At 51.6% G+C, this 23251-nt stretch overlaps 1 protein-coding gene across 3 annotated transcripts in view; it reads left to right on the top strand.

Annotated features, from left to right (window-relative positions):
* PEMT (phosphatidylethanolamine N-methyltransferase) overlaps positions 1 to 23251 on the top strand; it is a 51745-nt gene that overhangs the window by 5556 nt on the left and 22938 nt on the right. For all 3 annotated transcript variants that reach the window (XM_040079499.2, XM_040079497.1, XM_040079498.2), the window contains exon 3: positions 16770 to 16885. In XM_040079499.2, the coding sequence (XP_039935433.1) occupies positions 16770 to 16885 (116 nt within the window). The remainder of the gene's footprint in view (positions 1 to 16769; positions 16886 to 23251) is intronic.

Here is a 23251-nt window from a genome sequence, read left to right as displayed (position 1 = left end):
TTTTGGGAATGAAATCACTTAAAACTCCTCAAGGATGTTCCGTGCAGCCAGGAGACCTGAGCCACCGTGGGGCTGTAAAGGGGCACCCAGCAAGGAGCAGCCACTGGATCTCTGGAGCTGTGCCATAAAACATTAATGAGGCCAGAGCAACAGGAACTTCAATAAATCCCATCTGTGTTTAGAAAGCTACAGAACGATGGGAGAAACTTCTCATCCCTTGGTAACTAAGGAAGGCAGTAAATAAAAACTCCTCAGAGACAAACATTTTCAAGCCAAGAGAGGCAGATAACCTGCATGCAGAAGGCTCTAAAGAGCTGGCTGAGCCTTGGCACACGAGGACTTTCTAGAAAGCTGGAAGGTTTCTGTCACTCTCAGTAGCAGCCAGGCATAGCCGTGAGGCCGGCAGTCTGACGTCCATCACCACGCAAGTGAGTTTGAAGTGGGGAGTGCATCCATCAGCAATCTTTTCTTGATTTGAGCCTCTTAAAAATTTAGGTCTGGCGTCATGGACCGATTTAGAAATGGCTCATCTTCAGCTGGCGCCCCAGAGCTCACTCCTCCCGTCACCTCCGGTCATCCCCTCGAGACACCCGTGTGTCTCACAGGAATCTGCAGGGTGAAACCTCAAATGTCACAGCTAGGAACAGGCTTGGCGTAATTTAGCGTGATTTTCAAGAAAATAGAGCCCATCAGACAGTGATTTTATTCTTCAAGGTTGCAGCTTTCCCCGTTCAGGGTAACATGATCTCTGTTCTAGACTTCTGTCAAGCGTTTAAGCTGCATGAGGTTTTGATTAAAGAAGTAGTTGCACAGGGACCTGGGTTGACAACGCCTGGGTCCTGATGGATGTGTATCTCTTGGTTCATTTATTTTTAATTTCCCATCTCTTTTTCCTTCTTTGGAGACTGGAGGAATCTGCCTAGTGGGTAAGAAGTGCTTGGACAGGAAGGGAGGGGGGAGATTGCGGGCACTGGCAGTCTGATTTCACCTACCTCTGACCACTTCTTGCTAAACTCAGAGGAAAGCGCCTGGCCCAAAACATCCCCACGCTGCTGGGAAGTAGATGGAAGCTCAGGAGTTGTTGGGATTCAGACCTCAGTGAGCCAAAGTCTGAGAAACCTTTTGGGGACAGCAGAAAAAAAGCCTGATGCTTTTTGAAATGCTTCCATTTTGAAATGGGAGATTTCAGCAGCTCTCACTGCCTGTCTTAGAGAAGGGAAGGATTGAGCTGTGGCTTGATGGTGGTGTGTCAGCACCTCACTGGGGAAAGGAAATTGCAGGGTATAAAATATCTGTGTGAGGGCTGGGATGGCAGCAGAGCCTTGCAGGGAGGGCTCCTCAGTTACCTGAAGTTTACAGGATTGGGAGATGAATGAGTTGGGGTGATTCAATATTTTTTTCCTGGCCTCCAAATTCTGTCAACCTGCGAGACTTTTGTGGGCTCCCCCACAAACCTCTGCCCTCCTACAGCTGCAAGGGAGAGCAGAAAACAGCCCTCAACCAGCTTCTGGAAAGTGCTTTTAGACCCCTTCATAGAAGCCGTGGCACAGCAGCGATGATTATCTGCTTATAACAGATGCTAGATCAATAGCAGGGCTTCAAGCTACGCTGCAAGGCAATTGACTGCAGAAAGTGTTTCTTTATTGGGGTAAAGCTGGGCTTGCAACGAGGCTCAGATCCGCTCTTACATCTCTGGTCTTAAAATGTCACCACCAGCTCTGATGCCTTTCATCCTTTGTGCAGGGAGAGAACGCACATTATTCATAATTGGACTCTCTACCAGGCAGCAATAGCCATTTTCATTTCCTACAATAGCTGAGCAAGAGTGAGGATTTGCCTTTCTTTTTTTCTTTCCCCGTCTCCCAAATAGCATTTAGTGGCAATTCTATTCCAAGTGACTCGGTAACGCTTTCACTCCGGCACCGAGGGCTTCGCAGCGCTGCTGTAACGCGTGGAAGCGGATGGCATCGATTCTCCAGCTCTCGTAACAGAGCCAGTCCTGCCTGGGTGTGTAACACCGGGCCTGTTTGTCTCCTAAATTTAGCTTCTCCAGCGTGTCGGCGCCGCTGCGAGCCACGTAACGAGCGCCAAAAGTGGGTCGCGCCCTCCGGCGTGCCGGCTGGAGTGACACAATTAGGAGCGCTGTCACCTTGAGGGAGAGCCACATCCTTCGTCCCAGCGCTGCTTCCCACAGCCTCACAGCTGGAGGTGGTGGTGTTTGCATCCGAACCCTCTTGAAGAAGCTGTGCAGTATATTTTGATGATGTCCCTGCGGGCTGAGCTGCCGGTGGTGGGGGTATTGTGGAGCCCGGCCTGGCCAGGCGGCTGTGGGCTGAGATGCTTTGTCTGTGTGTCGAGCTGGGCACGCTCTCAGGGCTCTGGGTGAGGTGGTGACAGTCGTTCCAGCAGCTGCCCACCCACCGTGCCATGGGTACCTGCCAAGGCAGGCTGTGCTTGGGAAGCTGAGCCGTTTCTGCGCCTGTTCCTAAAGTGAATTCGGGATCCAGCCGGTGTGCGACGTGCCTGCTCAGCATTTCTCAAAACCAAGGTCAGAATCTGCCTCTCACCTCGCAGCTGACCCGATAAGCAGCCTGCTTTTTTTAGCATCTGCAGAGTGTTTCTCTGAAAACCTGGCGTCTTTGTTGTATATACTGGACTTCTCTTGTTTAGTTATTTAAAAATAAACTGCAGGCTGCTGGCAGCCCTGCTGGAGTAAGTCAGCACACACACAAAAGATGAAAAAAAAAAAAAAAGAAAAATTTAAGCCAAGTGTCTTGTTTCCATATGGATCAGAGGATTATCTGTAGACCCTGGAAAGCTGGAAAAGGCCCTTTCTTCTCCACCCCACTCCATCCCTCTCCTGCCATCCTGCTGCTAAGCCTTCTCACGTGCTGATGATATGCTGCTCGTGACATGACAAGTCTGTGACCACCTTTGTCTCACGGGACAAGAGGAAAGGTGCAGCTGGAAGCAGAAAAGAAAGTGGTTTTACCTACCCAGCCTGGGGGGGGTGGAAGAGGCAGCTCCTCCTGCGTGGCCCTGGGCTTTGGCGGTGTTTGTGCATAGCCTGGGGACTGCCACCCCTGGAATGTCAGTGACCCAGGGTCCTGCCACAATCACAGACGTGAGCCGGGTGTATTCCAGCTGTGCCGTGGCACAGGCTGCTTAGCAGAAGCCTGCCCAGTTCCCAGAAGGATGGGATCTCCCAAAATAGGCTGTTTTGATGGAGAAATGCAGCCACACAGTGTGCTGGGTGCTTTCGGGAGGTTATTTCCGTACGCCCCGCTGCTGCGCTTCCATCGCGGTGCAGCTGCACCTTCTGCATGTCTGGAGACTCGTGGTGGGGAGAGAGGCCTTGGGGATTCACGGTGGGGCTGCTGACTCTGGCTTGTGGCACCCCAAAGAAAATGCTGCCTCATATTCCCTGTTTTTTCCCCCCCCGGATGAACTCTGAGGGGACACATCTCCAGCTGCTCACATGGCAGCAGCAAATGGGTGGAAAAGTAGATTAGTAAATCGCTAAAGCAAAACCCTCCATGTGTTTTCCACTTCTCTAATGACCTCAGTGATATGTGCAACTGGAAATGGTTCTTGGCAGGATCATCCCACATCCCTGCCCTCCTGAGTGTGGCACTCAGCAGCCGGATCACAGCAGTGCTTGTTGGACACTGGTTCTTTGTAAATAACAGGAGCCTCATCTTAGTTAAAGCAAACAAGTATGTGCAGCCTCCCAGGCTGCCTGTCTGCTTCTGCACTCTTACATTCCCCTTCCTGAGGGGTCCTGACAAAGCTTTAAGAGCCCTGTACCCAAACCCAGGGGGAAACGGTTGATTTTTGGGAGCTGGTGCAGATGTATTTTGTTCATGGAGGACATGAGCTGTGGACACAAGAGTGTGCCTGGTTTGGTTGATATGTGGCAGAGGGATGGGAGCAGCAGTGCATTGACTCTACAGACCAAGGGGGTTTGATTTTGGAGGGTGACACCAACCCAAGGGAGGGGCTGTGGAGCTGCTGCCTGAATTTTCCTTTTTCCTACCAAGCCATCTGAACATCTGTGCTTGCTCCCATGCAGGAATGAGGGACAGCACTTTTAGGAAGTTAAAAATTTGGTTTCCAGAAAAGCTGCAAGCCCCAGGCTTTTACACCTGCACATGGCTTCATCAAACTACCCTGCTCATCCAGTGGATGTTGAGGTCAAGGAGAGGAAGACTGGTGGCAACTCTTGATTTTCCCATGTGTCATTGAAATCATGAACCTCTGTGGAGAAGTACAAACTCACCTGGATTGGACAATATCTAACCTGTTTTTTTTTTTCCTTTGTGAAACCTTTTTTTGTTCCCTCTTTTTACTTCCCCGGACCAGGGATGATGCAGCCGTGGGCTCGTTCTGCAGGTCTGCATGTGCAGGCTCTGCTTTGTCTGGCTGAACGCCTTTCACTTGCTATCTGTGTAGGCACATTTTTGGTGTGATCCTTTTTGTACTTTGGGGAAGAAAAAGGCTATGAACAGCTCACAGCCGCGAAGAGGGTGAAATGGAGATGGGTTTTAGCAATTTTCTATGCTTTTGGCTGCTGCGAGGAAGCCTGGCGGTCAGGGCTTCCAGAACGCCTTCGTCACCTCCTTTGTGCGGTGGGAGGTTTGCTCATTATCTGGTTTCTGCTTCGCTTATAAAAGAAGCTGTAATTGTAGCAGCTCCTTGCCATAAAAGCACAAAGACATTTTCTGTGAAGGAAAGTGTACATGCAGCTTTTATGATCCTTTACAGTACTTCTTCTGCCCACTTTTCTTGCCTCCTGCCCTTTGTCCAGCATCATCTCTGTGCCTGCCTGCTGCTCAGCATGACCACCTCTGGCTTGAACATCTTTTTTGCGCCTTTTAGACAGAAAAAAGTTGGTCATCCTCCTTGTCAGTCTTGTTGAGCGAAGAGAAGACAGACCACAAATCCCACCACGTAGTCAGGTGTTCCAGTTCCTGCCTCTTCCTTCAGAGCTGGCAGCCCAGTAGCAGATGCTGGGTCTGTGTCATCCCAGGTAGGGTTTTGGACTGGGGAGGAGAACCTTGTCCATCTGTCTGTGACTGGGGTGTCCATCTGTAACAGGAAGTACTACCAAATCTGATCACTTTGAGGCGTGCATGCCTGTTCCTGTAAAAAATGGAATGACCTCAGACGAGATACTGTATTTTTAACTATGAAGCATTCCTACTTAGTGCCCTTTCCTGTTTATTTTTACCAGGACATTGTTGTAATGACTGCAGACTTACTCATTTCATTCCCGAGGCTGGAGAGCAGCACTGAATTAGTTTATTTTCGAGATTTTTGTTGTACATTCATTTTCCAGAGGCTGATGTGCTCGGAAGCCAAAGCAAGTGCATTGCCCAACGGAGGAGCGTTGCTTTTCTTCCTGTATCCATTAAGCTTTGGTCACTGGTGTGGATGTGAGTAGATCCATATCTGGAAGGACTTTCTCAGCTTCTCTCTCCTCTACCTCTGTGCAGGCCTGTAGTAGAAATTCATGGAGCAAAAGGCTGTGAGAATCTTTGAGCACTGGATGCAGGGCTGGTATCTGTATCCCAGCACTGGGCTTTGAGGCTGCAGGAGGGGGAAGGAGCTCCCCTGGGATGCAGATCTCAGGATCTGAGGATGCCTGAGCGTTCACTCGGCTTTTGGGTTACTTTTCTTGCACTGAACAGATGAACAAACACCGTGGGGCACGTGGTCACACCCATCCACACCCAGAGGAACCCCAGCAAGGCCGAGGGGTCCCGTGGTTGTGTTTAACCCTTCAGGTTGTTGTTACTTGCTGTGCCCGTGTGTTGAACATCTCATCCCCGGGCAGAGGGGAACAGAGCCCGCCTTACATAAAGATCACATTGTCCCTCTCTATTGTTGCTGCCACGCAAACATGCGTGTCCTCAGTGGGAAATGTTCCCAGGAGAGGCTTAACACGGAGCCTGGAACATGATCTGTCCAGCTGGGAGAGGACAGGAGGCCCTTCCAGACGAAATCAGTGCTTTGCTGAACGTGGCCAGTGCAACCAGTACCTCTATTCCAACAACCTCTCACTCCTCTGTGAAGGAGTATTGGATTTCTCTTGCATTTTGTGCTCTCTGAGGTGGATTTATTTTCCCCCCCCTTTCTCTGTCCCCCTCCCATCACAGCTCCTGGGGGAACGGTGAGCGGGTACACGCTGTCCAGAGGATGGGTGTGTTGGGACTCCTTATTAGCAGACTTATTCCAGAGAATTAAACCCTAATTTCATAAAAGGGCAGCAAGCGAGCGGCTGCAGCTCTGGGAGAAGCTGTTTCGGCTTTGTATGTTGTTTGCAAATAGCACAAGAAGTCCTGGTCTGAGCCTGCTGCTCCTGGTCACTGGGGTATTGTGACCAAAAGAGTAATTGTTGTATTTCTTTTCTATTTAAAACAAAAATTACGAAGTCGTGCACAAGGAAACCAGCCATGGCTCTTCTACCACGCTGTCACTTGTGCCTCCACTTGTTTTTGGTTTCGGGCAGGGCTTTAAAATGATCCTATTCCTCTTCCACTTCATCCTTTTACCACCCCGCTGCAAAGTGTTCCTCTGCAGTGCCTGTCCTTGTTTCTCCCTGAATTAATTGTTGTGTGTAATTGTGACCTGCCGCAGGACGCTGCCTTGCTCTATCAGGGAGAGGTGCTAATGAAGAACATTGGGTACCATATGACAGGAGAGCAAGGCTCAGCTCTCTGGGACATGGACTCGCTGTACTGTTACTGCCAGCCCGAGCAGAAATGGTGTTTTTGTCTCTCATCACTCACTGGCTAATGATTGTAATTTTTACTTGCTGAGAAACTCTGGATATTATGGACTTCATTAACAGATGCATGAGATGCTACCAGACCTGCATTAGGGGGAGAGAGGAAGAAAACAACCCCTGCGTGGAGGCAATCTTATTATTTATCTGGAGCAGTAGAATGGATGCAGAATTAGTGTGGGATTCGGCGGCGTGGCTAATGAGCTGGGCTGAGCTGGAATCCAAGCAAACCTATTAACGAGAGCAAACTGCAAAGATGATGCCCAGGCCCGAAAACCTTCACATCAAACACAGGCTCCAGGCAGTGCTGGGATGGCTCAGCTGCTTTATTTTCCTCCTTGTGGGGACGGGTGCTTGTGTGCTGCTGCGTTTGTGTCTCGAGAGGCTGCTGCTTGCTGTCACCCACAGCCTTCCTCCATTCCCCTTCTCTCCTGCCAGCTCCTTCTTACTCATACATTGGGTGAATTGGAGCCTCTGATTTAATCTTTGAGACAACAGAGCCGGAGTATTTTCACTCCCATGGGCCACAGCTCCTTGAGTAATTGCCTGAATTGAAATATTGCGGCATCCAGCCCCAGTTTTCAGTTGCAGGCAGTGTGACATCTGTGAGTTGCGCTGGCTGGGGACACTGGCTGCTCACAGTGGTATTTGCAATTAAATACAGGTCATACAGGAGAGAAAGAAACACCTGATTTAGCTGACATCTCCAGTATAGCTTTACACATTCTCTGCCATGAATCAGAGGCTGCAAGTAATGTCACTTGTGAGGTGACCTCAATCTCCTTTTACCTGGAGCCCGTGAAGGCTTGTTTCAGTTCAGGAACAGGATATTTCTTACATAGCATGCACTGGCTGAAGATTGACCATTTTCACTCCACCTAGAATAACTGTTTTTTAATCAGGCTGACCTTATTTGCAACAGCGATAGCAATTGGAACTAGAGGTCTGCAGCAGCTTTGGAAAGCTTTGAAAAGCAGAATGGATGCTTCGTGAGGCAGATGAAGCTTTTTCCCCACATTTAAAACTGAACCCAAGGTTCTGAAGCAAACTCAGAGGGACTTGACCTCAGCACTGTGATCCATTGGGATCCAGGGCCTCATTTCGAAACAACGCGACTGAACGGAGGCGCGAAAGTAAAAGGGGGAGTCTTAAAAAGAGAAAAAAAAAATAAAAGGAGAGATGTTTATCTTGTAACGTGGCATTTGTACTGAGTGCTTGCTGACAGTGTGATGCAGCAAAGAGCTTGTCTTCCTAAATCCGTGCCAGTTCAAACACTGTCAGTGCTATTGTTGGATCCCTTTGTTTGAAAATGGCTCTGTTGGGTGGACGGCCTGGTTCGCTGAAAGCAGCTGTTTAGAACACTTCAGGCACTTCCTCAGCTTTGCTTTATTTAGGGCTGCATGAGTACCAGCAACAGGAAAAAAAGGCCCTGCAAATACAGGATGTGAGGTGGGCAGAGTGTTCGCAGTCACTCAAGAGACTGGCGCACACCTTTGCTTCTGGTTTGTTTACGAAAGCGCCTGCTATGGGCTGCCTGTTTCCAATCTGTTTGCCCCAAGGAAAACACTCTGAGCTTCAGAGGAACGTGTGAAAATACAAGGCTTGTGGTTTTCTGGATGGGAACTGTGTGCAGTGGGAAGCTGAGCGTGGGCCAAGTCATCTGGGCACGGAAGATGAAAAGAAATCCGGCAAAATGCTTCACCGTCCTGCTCACGAGATGCTCATCTGGCAGCGCTTACCTTCCCTCTGAGCTCCAGCAGACCCCCACATATTTGTGCAGGGGCAGCTTCTGCCTTTCCCTCATCTCAGGAGATTATTTTATTTGGTTGCATTCGTGGTTTAGAAGAGCTGGGTGTGTCCCAGCTGCTCCCCGTTCCCCCGTGCAGCCCGTGTCTCTCCCACTGTTGGGCCATCCCTTCCACGTCCCAGGCTGGGACTGGAAAGCTCCTTCCCCATCCGGTGCTGCGCTCTGGAGAAATCATTATTTCACAGATAGTTTTTCCATGGGATTTGCTGGCTGGGAAAGTCGGGCTGGGCTGTGCAGCCTGATTCCCTGTGGCGGGAGCGCATCGCCCTTCACTCTCGGGGAGCTGCTCGTAAGGGCTCCCCATGCCCGCTCTCAGAATTAATTAACACAGCTCGTTCTGGGTTATTGAAATCACCTGCCTTCAGCTTCCAGCTCTTTGGACATAAATCATGAGCTCTTCGATTTGAGGAGAAACTGTTCTGATTTTGTGTTGGAAATTGCTAGCAAATACAGCGCATATTCCGTGTCATTTTTGTTTTTATTGAAGAGGAGAGGATGTGGCTCATGGAACATTGATGGACCCGGGCTGCCTTGGCATACGCTAAGCAAGGGCTTGTTTTCATTGCAGCCAGCTAATGAGATCCTACTTTGACAAATCACATAAACACTATTAGAGAAATGAATTTTTTTTATCTCACTCTTTATCATGAGTGGATTCAAGGTAAAGGCTCATATGGAGGTAATCTGGGGGGATAACTCTGAGGTAAAGCGTACCTAGTCTTTATGAAACCCTTATCTGTTTACCTGCAGGCTTGTTTTACCTTCAAGGCTGTTAGCTGAGGTGACCCATGCCATTTCAGTCCAATTACTTTCACTAGGTATGAGTGCAGGGAGGGTTGGTTCTTAGGCTAAACGTGGTGGAGGCAGGCTGGGTTGCTCCAATATCCTTCCACTTCTAAAGAAGTGGTGTCGCTTTACTCTTCTCCCTGTGTCAGAGTGCTCAGACTGGACCCTGTTGACCTCCTCACTGGCAGCATTCAAGGGGAAGGAGTCACGAGAAGAGGCACTCCAGCTTATGTTTCATCCTCTTAACTTGCTGGTTTGGGTGACGGGCGCTCTAGGCAGTGTGGGTTTGTCGTACTGTCTCATCTCGCTGCAGCTTCTTGGTTTTGGAGAGCAGCCCACCCTGCTCTCTGCCTCTTGGTAGTTCTCTTCTTCAGCACTTGGATGTTCTCCTTTGTTTGAAGCCCTTTATGTGTTCCAAACCCCATGTTCCACTGTGAGAGCCTGCAAACACGTGGGTTTTTCCCCTCTGTGCAGCTCTTTGTCACCTGGGTGTGCAGCCCCAGTGTTCCAGCTGGCTGTTCCTCACCTCAGTGTCCTTGCACAGCCAGGCCACACAACGCCTCGTCTCTCAAAAATCCCACTCCTGTTTTATTTGGCTGGAATAAACAACAAACCCCCCATCCAGAGCCAGTGAAAGGCAACGGAAAAATTTTCCTTGCGTCAAATTGACGCCTTCCTTTCCAAACTGAAAGCCCTTGGCAGACACGGAGGAGCTGAGCTGTGCTGCTCAGCTGTGGCTCGCTGACAACTGCTACTGCCATCACACCACTGAGGGAATGGGAAAGGGGAAAAACTTAACTGGTACAGCTTACTGGGGAGATCTGGATGAGCCAGCCCTTCCCCATCTCTTGGGACACTTGCCAGCCCTCAGACCAGGATGCCTGGAGCCCCTGCCGTGCTCTGGCTCCACGTCCGTGGGCACAGACTGTCACCTGTTGTCCCCAGCGCCTGTTGCTTGCCATCAAACTATCTCTGAGTGCATCTTTTCGTGGGGTATTAGCCATGAAAAAGCCTTTGCAAGCTCCATGGACACAGTCCTCAGCCTGGTTTGCCTCACAGCTCGCGTGAAACCGTTAACGCGGCGCTTGTCTCTTCTCATATCAGTTCAGTGTTTTAATTGCATGAGCTGGAAGCTGCTGCTCCAGTACTTGGTGGGGGAACTTCGCAAGGCTTTAATCATTTGCTAAAAAGCTTTCAGGCTTCATTACCATCTCGTGGCTCTCTGTAATGGAGAGTTGAGAAACCTTCAGAGAAGTAACTCAGTTTTTCCTAGTGCAGGCAGGAAGCAGCTAAGCAAAGTGGAGCCCACTGGGATGCTGGCAGGAGCCTGGCAGCTGTGACCAGCTCCTGCAAAGGCACTGTGCTGGCAGGAGGGGCTCAGAGCCTCATGGTGGTCTCCTGGTCGCCCCAAGCTCTCCTCCTGGGCAGTGTCCAGTGGGGATGGCTCAGCCTCCAGCTCTGCAGTGGCAGCTTTCCGTGGTTTAGCGCTTGCAGAGGCGAGGGGTGATGCTGCCGTCCCGCCGAAGGGCCAGCGGGCGATGGCATGTGGGATAACGGCTGCTGGATCATCCGCTGGCCCCAGCGCAGGGGCGCAGCCGGGAACTGCTGCTTCCTGGCACAGAAAAGGTGATGGGTGAGGAATGCCTGAGGAACCGGCCTGCTAAAGGCTGGAGGAGAGAAGACACCCGATGTTGGGAATCCCCGTGTTGGGAATCGCCGACCGGCGATGGGCACTGCGGCGGGCACACGGGAGTCCCCAGAGCCCAGCTCACCCCTGCCTGTCTGCCAGGCCCTTCGGAGCCCTCGGGGGTTTGGGATCCCTTCCCATGTGCCCACCCAGGCCCGGCCAGGGGCTCACACCAGCACACAGGGATGGAGTTTTGTGCTTTGTATCGGCGGCACCCGGGAACGTGACTGCAGGGAGGTGACGGCTAATTGCTGCAGCGAGTCAAGGACTGTTTAAGCAGCTAATTAATTCCTCCTAATCAGCCCTTGATCTGTTGAAAACTGCATGGCATTATCTCCTCTGCTGCAACACCTTGATAATTCCTGTCTGAATGGCCTTCACGGAGAACATATTTAAATAAACTCAATAGAGATTTCAGACAGATAGCAACTATAATTACCAGCTTGTACAAATTAAAACCGTGGTTTGTTCTGTTCTTTTTCTCCTGCCTTCGCTGCCCAGAGCTCCTGCTAATCATGTTCCTGCTGCCAGTGGCACGCAAGTCCCCGGGGCATTTTCTGCACATGCCTTTGGAAAGCCTGTACCTGGTGCTGGGGTGGGCTGATGTGGCTGCACACGGGCACATGCCAGCCTCGGGTGGTGCCACTCCTGTGCCAGGGGCTCGGTGCTGTCCTGGTGAGCTGCAGGAACAGCCCCCACACATCCCGTGGGGTGGCCATGCACCGTGCTCCCCAGGACCATCCTCCCGTCTCTCCTAAGCTTTGCAACCTCCTGGAAACACAGAGTTTTTCTCACCCAGGAGGGACACACTGAGACGAAGTGATGCAGGCTTTCAGCCTGGCCACAGCGGTGGCGTTGGTGCTTTCCTTTGGCACCGCACTGTCTGCACTGAGTGCTGCTGGCTGCAGCAGGGCTGGAGCACCCAGTTAGGAGGGATAAGGTCAGGCCATACTCATTTCCTCCACGGCCACTTGGGACAGCCAGAAAGGCTGGCTCCTCTGGTATTTGGCAAAGGTCAGCCAGCCCCAGTGCTTGCATTTCCATTTCTTCTTCCCTGCCTGCTCCCGGGAGCACCACAACCAAAATGTGGGTTCTCGGGTCTTTCTTCTTCCTACCTGTCTTTAGATAAATGTAATGGCTGTGAGCAGGGTCGTTTTCCAGCATCCAAGCAGTGACAGAGAGCAGAGAATGTCCTTACGCTTTAATGAGGGATTACAGGGAATCAGAAAGGGAAAAATGGATTTTTCATTAACAGGAAGAGATCGATGCCTCTGGTCTCTGTGGGTGAAATAAGGGTAATATCAGGTTTCGTGCTCTTTCAGCAAGTCAGGAGCCAGCTGGGGCATGTCTTTCCCAGTGGGAGATGCTCTCATGGAGCCACCTAAGCCCAGAGTCAGGGATTCTGCCCTAGCACCCCACGGGAGAACTTAGCCCATGGCTGGCCTAGGAGAGGTCAGACTGAAGGAGGAATTTATTCTGTTGGAAGAAATTCCTTACTGTAAGGATGGTCAGGCCTCTGATTGCCCGGAGGAGCTGTGGCTGCCCCATCCCTGAAAGTGTCCAAGCCCAAGCTGGAGCAATCTGGGATAGTGGAGGGTGTCCCTGCCCCTGGCAGGGGGTGAAATGAGATGATTTTAAGGTCCCTTCCAACCCAAACCATTCCCTGATTCTATGAAAATAAATTTTCTCAGGTCAGTTTTGCGTGAAGGTTTTTACTGAGTTGGGGCTGGATCACCTGTATATGCAGGGTTTGCCCTATGAACTTGCATCCTCTTGGGACTGGGGCTCAGATGTATCCTGGAGGGCTCATCGTTCTTCCTCTGGACTTTTCATGGAATTCCTGACTTTTGGACCCCTCAGCAGGCTTCCTAGACCCCATGGGACAGGGAAAAATCCTTTGTGCTGTTGGATATTGTGAGCTGGGTATGTGAAGGGAGGACATCCTGTTCACTGTCATCTTTTCTCCAACCCAGGCTTGGACACTGAATGCTTTCATGCCAACAGTTTGTCCAGGGCAAGGGCATCCCAAGAAATGTGCAGAGCATCTCCCTGGGTGGATGATGGGATTTTGCAGGATGTAGACACAGCCCCTCTACCCTGCTCCCTAGAGAGCTGGGAAGCAAACATTCACCTTAGTCCTGCTGTGCCTCAGTTTCCTTTGATTTGAAAGGAGCTGCTAATCCATCCCAGCCTCCCAGGAGTGCCACAAGGCTAAATTCACCAGTCCCTGCACGTTTTGCTTTGGGTACCATGGTGATGGGGCAGCGTGAGGACGTAAAATGACTGATTTGCATCGAGATGCAAGGTGTCCCTTTGTCCTGAGCCTTTGGGCTATCTGGTTTCATTGCCCATCTCTGGGGCGAGCCAGATACAGCAGTGGAGTCATATGAAACAGCACAAAGGCTTTAATTCAGAGCTGGGACCGAGCAATTAAAATGTAGCATGTTCAGAAGGCAGCTTCCCTGGATGGCAGACAGAAAGAATCAATTTCCTTCAAACAAACACTAAATATTAATGAGAGGCCGTGGTCTGCCATGCACACAGGGCTGGAAAGAGCATTTCCCGTTGATCGCTGCGGAGGGAGGATCGTGAGATGAAATTGCTTTTTGAGAGGTTATTTGTGGCCTTTCTCGAGGTGGCTCGTGGTCTGCCTACCCAAAAAAAGAAAAGGAAACGCAGAGCATTTCCATTTTCCATCAGGGCAGGCACTGGGGATGCGTGCCGGTGCTTTCATTTTTGTTTACGCACTTGCCCGAGTGGTTGGGGAAATGTCTTGGATCGGTTACGTAGAAATCGGCCCCAAATTTACGTCTAGAAGGAAGCAATTCCCTGGGAACATCAGGCAGCTGAGCCTGCCCCCGGAATGGCCTGCCAAAGGCAGAACATGGGACCCAAGAGCATCCCAGGCTTTGCAGCCACATCCGCTCGTTGATTTATTTCAATAACGAGCATTGGGGGAAACATTAAAAAAATTACTTGCAGCCCTCACCAAGTATCCTAAAGTGAAAGCAGAGTGCTGGGAGCTTTGGAAAAGGAATTTTTTTCTATTGCTTTGACCCTTGGGTAAGACAGGAAACTTTGTATTAGCTCCATTTCCAAACTTGGAGTTGGAAGAAAAACGAAAATGCTCCTCTCTCTTCCTTTCCAGGACACACAGCACACGGTCAGCACAGTGCCCACCTTGGCTGGGAGGGCAAAGAGCACACCAGGAATGGGTGCAGCCTCCTGGAAAGCTGCTGCTGGTCTCAGCCCTGCCCTGTCCCTCACACGGCCGTGGAGGATGCTGGAAGCATTTTACATCCGTCACACCATAAATAATAACACGTCGGCTCATTTTATAAAGCCATTAAGGCAGCTGCGTAGCTGTGGGTCGATCGAGTGCTAATATTAGCTCAAAATGACTAAAATTAGAAAATTAGAACCAAGCCAGAACTAATTAGTTGCTCAAGGAATAGAACCAGAACCGGAACTAATTAATTGTTACTGAAATATCGCCGTGGGGCCCGGTGGGTGCCGCCGCTTCCAGCCCCGAGCTGGATTCCAGTTTTGCTTGGGATGGCTCCTGTGTGGGCTTGAAGAGGAGCCTGGGGTCCCATCTGAAGGCTGTGGCAGCTAAATAAGAGTTGGCCTCTCAGTCCCAGCTGTGTGATGCGGCACGAGCTGGGCTGTGCTGCGAGTGATGCCGTGGCAGCTGCTGCCTGAAGGGCTCGGGAATGCAGCCCCTCATCCCGGCACTGCTGCCCAGATGTGCCTTTCTAAAGGTGAGGGTGGTTACACTGACCGCCTCCGTGGCTCCCAGCAGCACGGCAGCTCTTCCCTCTGATCCCAGAGGCTCTGCCTTCTCCTTCTCCTTCAGCTCTGCTGCTGCTGAGATGCTCTTCAAAGCTCCCTGAGCAAGGCAGGAGCTGCCATCCGTGCAAACGCTGCCAGAATCATTTCCAGGGAATTAGGAAGCTGGTACAAATAACTGGCACGTGGCTGCATTTTTCCATCTGTGACTCAAGTCACCTGTCTGGTCACTTTTTACTTTCCAAAGGTGGAAATGCACCTTATATTTCTTTTTCCACTCTCTCAGCGCTCAAACAGCAGCTCTGATTTTAGCAGCAGCGTGACGCACGGTGTTTTAAATTCAATTTAGAATACAAACTATTTATACCAGCCAGAAAAAGGCAGTGAAGCAGCTCTCTCTGTCATGAGTGGATTTGTAATTTCAGAGCAATCATTGCATAACTAATTGAATCAGCTCTCAGCATGTGAAATCAGTACCCCTGCTTATCAGAGGTTTTCATCGTTCCCCCCTCCTGAAGCCAGCAGTCCCCCTCCACCAGCAGCGCTTTGTGCTTCTACATCAGCCTGGGAAGAGAGCGAGACCTGCAAAGCTGCCTTTTTCTGCTCAAATTGAGCCAATAAATTACCAAATGCATTCAGAGTAAATGAAGAGCTGGGTTGCAGGTGCCCCCCAAAGCTGCCCAGGCTCCATGCGAGGGAGTGAAGTGCATTTGAAGCTAATCAAGTGCCAGCCATGTCTGAGAAGCAAATTGGCGCCGAGATGTTCTGCTGACTCCCACTTCCCGCTTCATTGCCCAGGTGTGCTCTCTCTCCCTGGCTGGAATTTCGGGTCTGATGTCTGATCCAAACCTCCGGCTCGGTGCCTGCAAGTGGAGCCCGAGAGGGGCGATAAATATAGCCACAGCTTTCCGAGGGATGCGGGAGAGGTCGAGGATAAAGTGGCTGTAAGGATTTTTATCAGCTGGGGGTGCTGGGCCTGGATTTGGTGACTGGGGTGGATCTGGATCTGCAGGTTTTGGGAGCAGCTCCAGCCACCTGCGTGCAGCAGCCTCCCAGGGTGAGAGGGCACCTCCTGATCTGTGGGACGGTTTGGGAAGGGGCCCAGCAGCATCTGCAGAGCAGGGAGCTGAACGTGGGAACCAGGGAGAAGTGTGCTGTGAAGGATGCTGACACCTCCCCAGGGATGCTGCATGTGGATGTGTGAGTCCTGGGCTGGGATGGGTGAGGAGGGCACACTAAACCTGGATGGCTGCAACTGCTGAGGGCTGGTGAACACTAAGCTGGTTCAAGTGGAAGCAGTTCTCTGGGCAAAGCTGGCAGATCTTGTCTTGGGGAAGCTTAAGGGAGGGCTTGCAAACTTTTCTGGCTGTGCAGAAGGAGGGGTTGTTCCTGGCAGGTGTGATCCCTGAGAATGGATGTGGGAGATGCCACAGCCCAGAAAGTAAGAGCTAAGCGTCCCTGTGGTGCATCCCCTACTCAGGGATCTGTTTTCCTTTCAGGAGAGCAACATTAGGATCCATGGCAGGGGCCTCTTGGTTTTGGTGAGCAGTGCTCTCAGCCTTGTTAGACACGTGTCCAAGCCTTGTGTTCCCTAAAACTGATTGTAGGGTATTTTCTGTTTTGGTTTTTGTTTTTTCTTTTTTTTCTTGAGCCTGTGCCTTGATGCTGCTGGCTGCCCTTGTGTGCAAGGGCATATGCAATGCAAGCAGGGTCTGGTGTCGGTGGGAGAAGGAGCTCTCATCCCCGGGCTTGGCTCAGCCATGTCCCATCGGTGGCCTCCACTTGTTTCTTGCACAAAGCCACCCAGACAAAGTGTCCTGAACATGTGAGGCCAAGGCTGTGGGATTTGTGCTCCTGGGGCAGCATGTTCCAGGCACTCCAACCACCCACTTTGTTTTCCCTTTTCTCTCCAGGTAGCCAGATGGGAGCACAAAACACGAGCACTCAGCCAAGTCTTCGGCTCTCCCCACGCTGCCTGTTACTGCCTGGGCGCTGCCATCCTGGTGCTGAACTGTGTGAGGAGCCACTGGTAAGGAGCTCATCCTGCTGCTATATATCCATGGAAAGAAATGGGGGGGAAAAAAGGGACATTTGCTCAGCAGTGTTAAATCTAACCCCAGCGTATTGCTTTTCCACGGTTGGGTAACTTCAGCCGGCAGCAGATTTATTCCAGGATTTGTAATAAAGATGAGGGATGCAGCAGCACGGCCAAACCCATCAGTTTCACCGGCTGTTAAGTGTCACAGGTTACCTTGCTCTGCTCCCTGGGGATGTGTCCTCTCTCCTGTGGGCAGCCCAGGTGGCAGGGCTGTTTACACAGGGTGGATCATATGTACCAGCAGAATTTTTTAATTTTCTTATAAAAATCATAAACAAAATTAAAGCTGCTTTTAAGAAGCCGCAGTTTCCTGTGCAGATGAGCAGGATTACCTGTGCACTTAACAAACAGTCTCTTGGAACTCTTATCTCTAAACACTACCTGTGCTGGCTAATAGTATTGCACGACTGGTACACCATACTCCATGGGAAGATGTCCTTTAACGTTCCCAGTGCAGCAGAGAGGTTTTACTGCAGAAGATTTCCTCAATGCCGGCAATTTATCTGCGATCTTAGGTAGGCTTTATCTGCACTGCTGTTAGGAGAGACAGACTCACTAAATTCCCAGATTCAATTATACCAGGGTCAGAGCTAATGGGTTGTTTAGTACTCTGGGTAATTTCCCAGGCGAAGAGTTCTTAGGTTGGAATTTGCACATGTATTTAGGAGCTCTGCTTTCCTGGAAATGACACCAGGACCTGCCCTTGCCCTTCTGTGTTTGTCCCAGCTACTGCTGATAGCAGAAACTGAAAGAAGACTCGCAGTGAGCAAGGCTATAATCGAATGCAGAGGGCATGTGTGTGTGCTGCTGATGTCTTCGTGACACAGCAGGCTTGGATTTTGCTGGGGAATGTCTCGACAGTCTCTTGCACTAATTACATAGTCACTTGTTGTCTGGGAAGCAATGCAAAGCCTTGTCCTTGCCTTTAATTAAAAACTCAGCTGGTGGAGGCACAATCTTCATTTCCAGTGGTCTTGCTGGCTCCTGGGTCAGCGAGGCACCGAGGGGGAATTGCTGAGAGGGCCAAAGTGGCCTCGTGTGTCCTGGCACTGCGTCACTCTTTGCCCCTGCAGAGCACTCAGAGCCCTGCTAAGGCTGGCTCTGCTCTGTGTCATGAGTCTGTGGGGACTCTGGGGACTCACTGAGTTACCCCAGCAGCTGGGCCCTGAAGGAAACAGCAAGGTCAGTGCAGGGGCTGGAAAAGCCCCATCTGGACCTTGGGTTTGGAGGAGAGGCTCTTCAAGATGGGGCAGCTCAGCCCCAGCAGAGCACAGATGAGACACCAGCCCAACCCGATGGGCCAAAGCCTTTCAAATTATTGCAATGCAAAGTTTATTTTGCCCAGGTGTTTCCACGTGATTGTGTTATTCCCTCCCCTTTCCCTGGTGCTGAAGTTGGCCCGAGGGATGGCTAGCAGGCTTCGGAAGCTCTTCTGGCAAGGCAAGCCCGTAACTGTGGGAGGGATTGGGTGGTTCCAGGGTGATCATCAGAGCAGCAGCGACTGGAGTTATCCCAAAACACACCTGGGAGCCTCTCTGCCTCCATTCCGAGCTCGGTCACACCTCCAGGGCTGCCCAAGGCTTATTGCTCCAGCCTGGAGAGTTTTTGCTGCTTGGCAGGGATTCACCCTACCCCTGCATGACGATACCAGCCAGGGACAGCCCGGGCTTCCACTCTCCAGAGGGGCTTCATATGACACAGCCACTGTCGTCTCAGTGACCAGAGACGTGTCTAACCTGCTCTTGCTATTTCGCTTTTCCCTTTATTTTATTCTCTGGGTTCCTTTTACTGGAGCAGGTTTTCTGCTCCTCAGCCCCTGGGAGACAATCCCTTGGTGCGGGCTGTGCCTCGCACCGTGGCCAGGGCTGCTTGTGCAGAGCGTGAGGGCTGCTGATAGTGAGCAAAAAGGCAGCCTCAGGGGTCCCTCCACCTCCAGTGCTGTGATCCAGCCTTTAAAACTCCTCTTTTCCTGCTCTGGGGACTTGTTACGTGGGTGGAGGCTGCCAGGGAGCGATGAGGAGCCCAGGGGATGTTTCTTTTGGTTTTAAAAGCCTGCTTCCTTTCGGCAGCTGAATTTCTGAAAGGCTCCGAGCTGGGGGCGGAGGAGGGGAGGGCAGAGCAGGCAGAACTTTGGGAGTGGGTTGGCATTTTGGCTGACAGCACCTGGGAGCCAGGATGCGTGGCTGCTTCACCACCCACCCCACGTGGGGTCTGTGCTGGGGTCCTTCCTCAGCCCAGCACCCTGATGCTCTTGTGCCAGCTTGGCTCCAAAAGAACACCCTGCATGTAAGAAGAGGGATGTCTTTGTGCTCAGTTAAGCAATTAGATGCTTCCCAGCTCTCAGCTTCATTATCAGCCTTGGCTTGCAATCCAGACTGACCTGTGACTAGAGGGGACCTGCTTAGTCAAGTGCACAAGACAAGCATCCTTAATTGCTTTGGCGCAATGATTATTTTCGGTACAGCAGTTTCTTCCTGCAAGAAGCAAGGAACTTCCATCACCGAGGCTCTTATCTGTGAAAACAACTCCTGAACTTCTGAACTATCTGCACTGCGTGCAGTTTGTGACTGTTATCTGTGTGACACGGGACGTGACAACCTTCACCGTCCTCCAGGCTCGCGTCCGGTATCGCTCTCTCCTCCCTCACCCACTGTTGGTATCTTTCCCCGCCTCAGTTTATTCACAGTGAGCCACTGGCACTGCCTCCAAACCCTCCTGCACTGCCTTTGGCACACCCTGGCACACTCCCCACCCTTGGGCAGCTGCACAGGGAGGTTCTGAGCCTCCCTCCTGACGGGTCTCAGGATGTTTTCTTGAGCTGAAAGGCAGCACCCAAGTGCACACCTTGACTGGGGGTGCTGCAGGTGTTGGGGTGTCTCAGTGTGAGCGAGTCTCCCAGAGGCTGTGCCAGCCAGTGCCATTAGCAGGGGCTCAGTGGCATTGTGCTGCAGGCTGGCATCGAGTCCTGCATTGATGCCACACTCTGGCAATCGCCTCCTGCGTGGATTTCTCACTTGGAGCTGGTGTGTCCGAGAAAATAAATCCACCCTGGGATGAGATTTTGCACAGAAAAGGGATTTTTTTTTTGTCATTGCCAGGTAGTGCCTCTCACCTTATGCTCAATCCTGTTTAATTTTGTGAGCTGGAACCATGAATGAGTGTGCTGTAAATGGCATCGATCCCAGAACCGCACGGCCGTGTGTGCAGAAGTGACCGAGCTTGATGATGGGAATCGAGCCTGGCCTGACAGAGTCGATGCCCCCTCTGAACCACAGTGCCAGAAATATCTGATGCCTGTTCAGGAAAAGCCCCAGGGAGCCAACAGCACCTCCTGCCCACGGCATCCAGATGAGGAAACCTCACAGCTCAGATGTGAGGCAGGGGGAGAAGCTGCCACAGCCCCCAGCTGACCTAAATAACACACACACCCCGGTGCTGTCAGAAAAGCAAAGTCATTATTGGCAAAAGAAGCTGTGAGGATGATGACCGGGCTGACAATTGCCAGTGGTATCAGCAGGGCGATTTCGGTGTTGTGGAGGTTGCTGTTTCCTAATGAACAAGATCTTTTGTTGCAGCTTGTGCTGCTGGGCACCACCCGGATGGTTTTTATCCCCGTTGCCTCCTTTAGGCAAGAGGAACAAAACCTCCGGCATGGGGGACGGACCGACGTCCCACACAGTGACTGTGGCACCTCGCAGTGGTGGCTGTTGTCACCGAAACCCTGGTTGCCTGTACCACTGCTGCTTCCTTGCTGCCTGCTGGCCCCTGGCCCAATTCTGCTCCAATTGTGCTTGTCAGCCCCAGTTTCCAGGCTGGTTTTTGGGATCAGTCAAAGGGAGCACTGCTGGGCTGCTCCCTGCAGCGACCCAGTTTGCTGGACGAGGTCTTTGTCCTCCTTTGGAGGAGAGGGATGACAAAATACACTTGGTGGGGGCCACTGAGGGATGCTCCCAACAAGACCTAGAAACCTCAGCTTCTCTTTTGGTACAATATTTCCAGGTTTTCTTCCTGCTCCTTGTGGCCTTTGGGGATGTGTTTTGGACTGTGAGTTGTTAAGTTTTCTGGTTGAATAAATCAGCACCTGAGGTGCAAACCTGGCTGCACGTCCTGTCAGTGTCCCAGCCAGAGGATCTGCTGCCCGTTTCCCTCACTCCCACTTTCTTCATGTGAACCCACTGGAATGACATGTCCATCCCCGTTGTGCAGAGCCACTTGGAGTGGTTTTCCAGTTCATCTGGTTTATTATGGGGTAGAAAGAAGAGGGACTCAGACTAGTGATAAGGAAGAAATTTTTTATGAGGAAATTTTATGTGGAAACACAGGTTGCCCAGAGAAGCTGTGGCTTCCTCATCCCCGGAAGCGCCCAAGACCAGGTTGGATGAGGCTTGGAGCAACCTGGGATAGTGGAAGGTGTCCCTGCCCATGGCAGGGGGTGGAACTGGATGGGCTTTAAGGTCCCTTCCAGCCCAAACCATTCTGTGATAAGATTCTGGAGCACTGATAAGATTTCTGATTGCCTGAGCAAGAACCTCTGTGTTTTTGGGAAGGATGGGCAGAACAATGCCTCTTGCCTTGGCTGCTCCCATCCTGCCAGGAATTAGCCAAAATCTGCCGGTTTGGCCAGAGCAGAGTTGAAGGATTTGAGCTTTTCCCAGCTGGTGTCCTGCTGGCAAGTGTGGGGAGATGTCAGGAGAAGCCCCATTACCCCGTTTTCCCTTTGCAAAAGCTGGGGGACATCTTCCAAGCCCCCCCCATGGGGACAGCCGTTCTCATGACAGCAGCCAGGGATGTGACCAAAGCAGGTCTCAGGCTCCCCACCCTCCCCTGTGCTGGAGGAGGGATGGATGCTCCTCACCATGGCAATGGCTCCGCTCGGCACAGAAGGCAATTCCAGGTACTGGGACAAAGCCTGGCTTTAATTGATGTCCTCTTGGATGCTGAGCTGCGCCGCTGCCTTGTCGTGAGCCTGAAATATAAATGCTGTCACCAACGTGACTCAGAGGCACATGAAGGAAGGGACTGGTTTGGTGACACGCTGAAAGGTGCTGTATTTCAGGAGACCGGCTCCCTAGCAAGGGAAATGCCCAAAACCTTGTCCTCCCCTGCCAGGGAGGGCGAAACATGGCCAGGGAGGGTCCCTCACCATCGTGGGTGCTGGAATAATTGATGGCTCCGTGCTGCTTGTCACGGCCCAGCGTCATAAATGCTTAAAAGGTTTATTTACCAATTCAGAGAACTCCTGAGCGCATCATGTTTAATGCAAATAGAGAGTGTGTTTAGGAAGATATAAACCATTCCTAGAGGGAAAGGCAGTCCATTATCTCCATGCAAACACCTCCCTCCCCAGCTGTAAGCCAAACAGCAGGGCACTGAGCAAGACATGCTGATGAGCATAACTAATGCAGGCCTATCCGACCATGGAAAGGAAGGATGGGATCATCTGGAGCAGGAGAGACAGCTTTTCCAAAACAAACCATGCCATGTGCTGGTTGCAGAACTTCCAGTGCTGGTTCCCAGCTGACCAGTTCATGCTCTTGAAGCCACCTCTGTTCCAGGGTCTGAGTCAGGTCATCAGCACTGGATAGAGAAGCCCCGAGGATGTGAGAGAGCGTGAATCCAGCTCACGCAGAGCAAGAAGCAGGTTCTGAGGGCTTTGCTCTTGCTGGACCTCTTCCTGCTTTGCCCTCTCTTTGCCAATGCCTGGGATCCAAGTGAGTTCCAGCGCAGCATTGCTGTGCCGGATTTCCCTCCCTGGGGATCAGCAAATCGCTGTAGAATCCTTCCTGGTGCTGGTGCCCTCTGGATGTGCCCTGGCTAGATGTGGAGCCAAACCCTCGTGCTGTGAAAGGCAGATCCTCCTCTGCTTGAGTAAAGAGCTGCAGAGCATCCCCGGGGATATCAGGGTGTGTTTAGAGTGCACAGCCAGGGCAGGATTCCTCGGGCAGAAAGGCACATCCCTGCAGTGGGATTGCTTTCCTCCCCAAACCCAGGCAGTGCCGGTAGCAGGGACATGGATTTTTCTGGCTTCCTCACAGAGGAGACTTGTGTCATTTAAAAATAAACACCACGGAGATGATGCAAAGGGTTGTGCAGCTGCTGCTGCTGCTGCTTCACGGTGCAGCCAGATTTGCGTCTTCCCATCGGAAATGATTTTGAGCTAAGCCGGTGTGAGCACAGGGAGCTGTGCTGGGCACTGGAGGAGGGCCAGCCCTGGGGACTGTGCCTACATCGCCTGGGGCCACGCTGTTGTTCCTCTGTCTGTGCTTGGCTCCCTGAAAAAGGAATTTCCCTGTAATT

Source organism: Hirundo rustica, chromosome 15 (assembly GCF_015227805.2).
Source record: "Hirundo rustica isolate bHirRus1 chromosome 15, bHirRus1.pri.v3, whole genome shotgun sequence".
NCBI lineage: Eukaryota > Metazoa > Chordata > Aves > Passeriformes > Hirundinidae > Hirundo > Hirundo rustica.
This window is presented reverse-complemented; position numbering and strand designations above follow the sequence as displayed.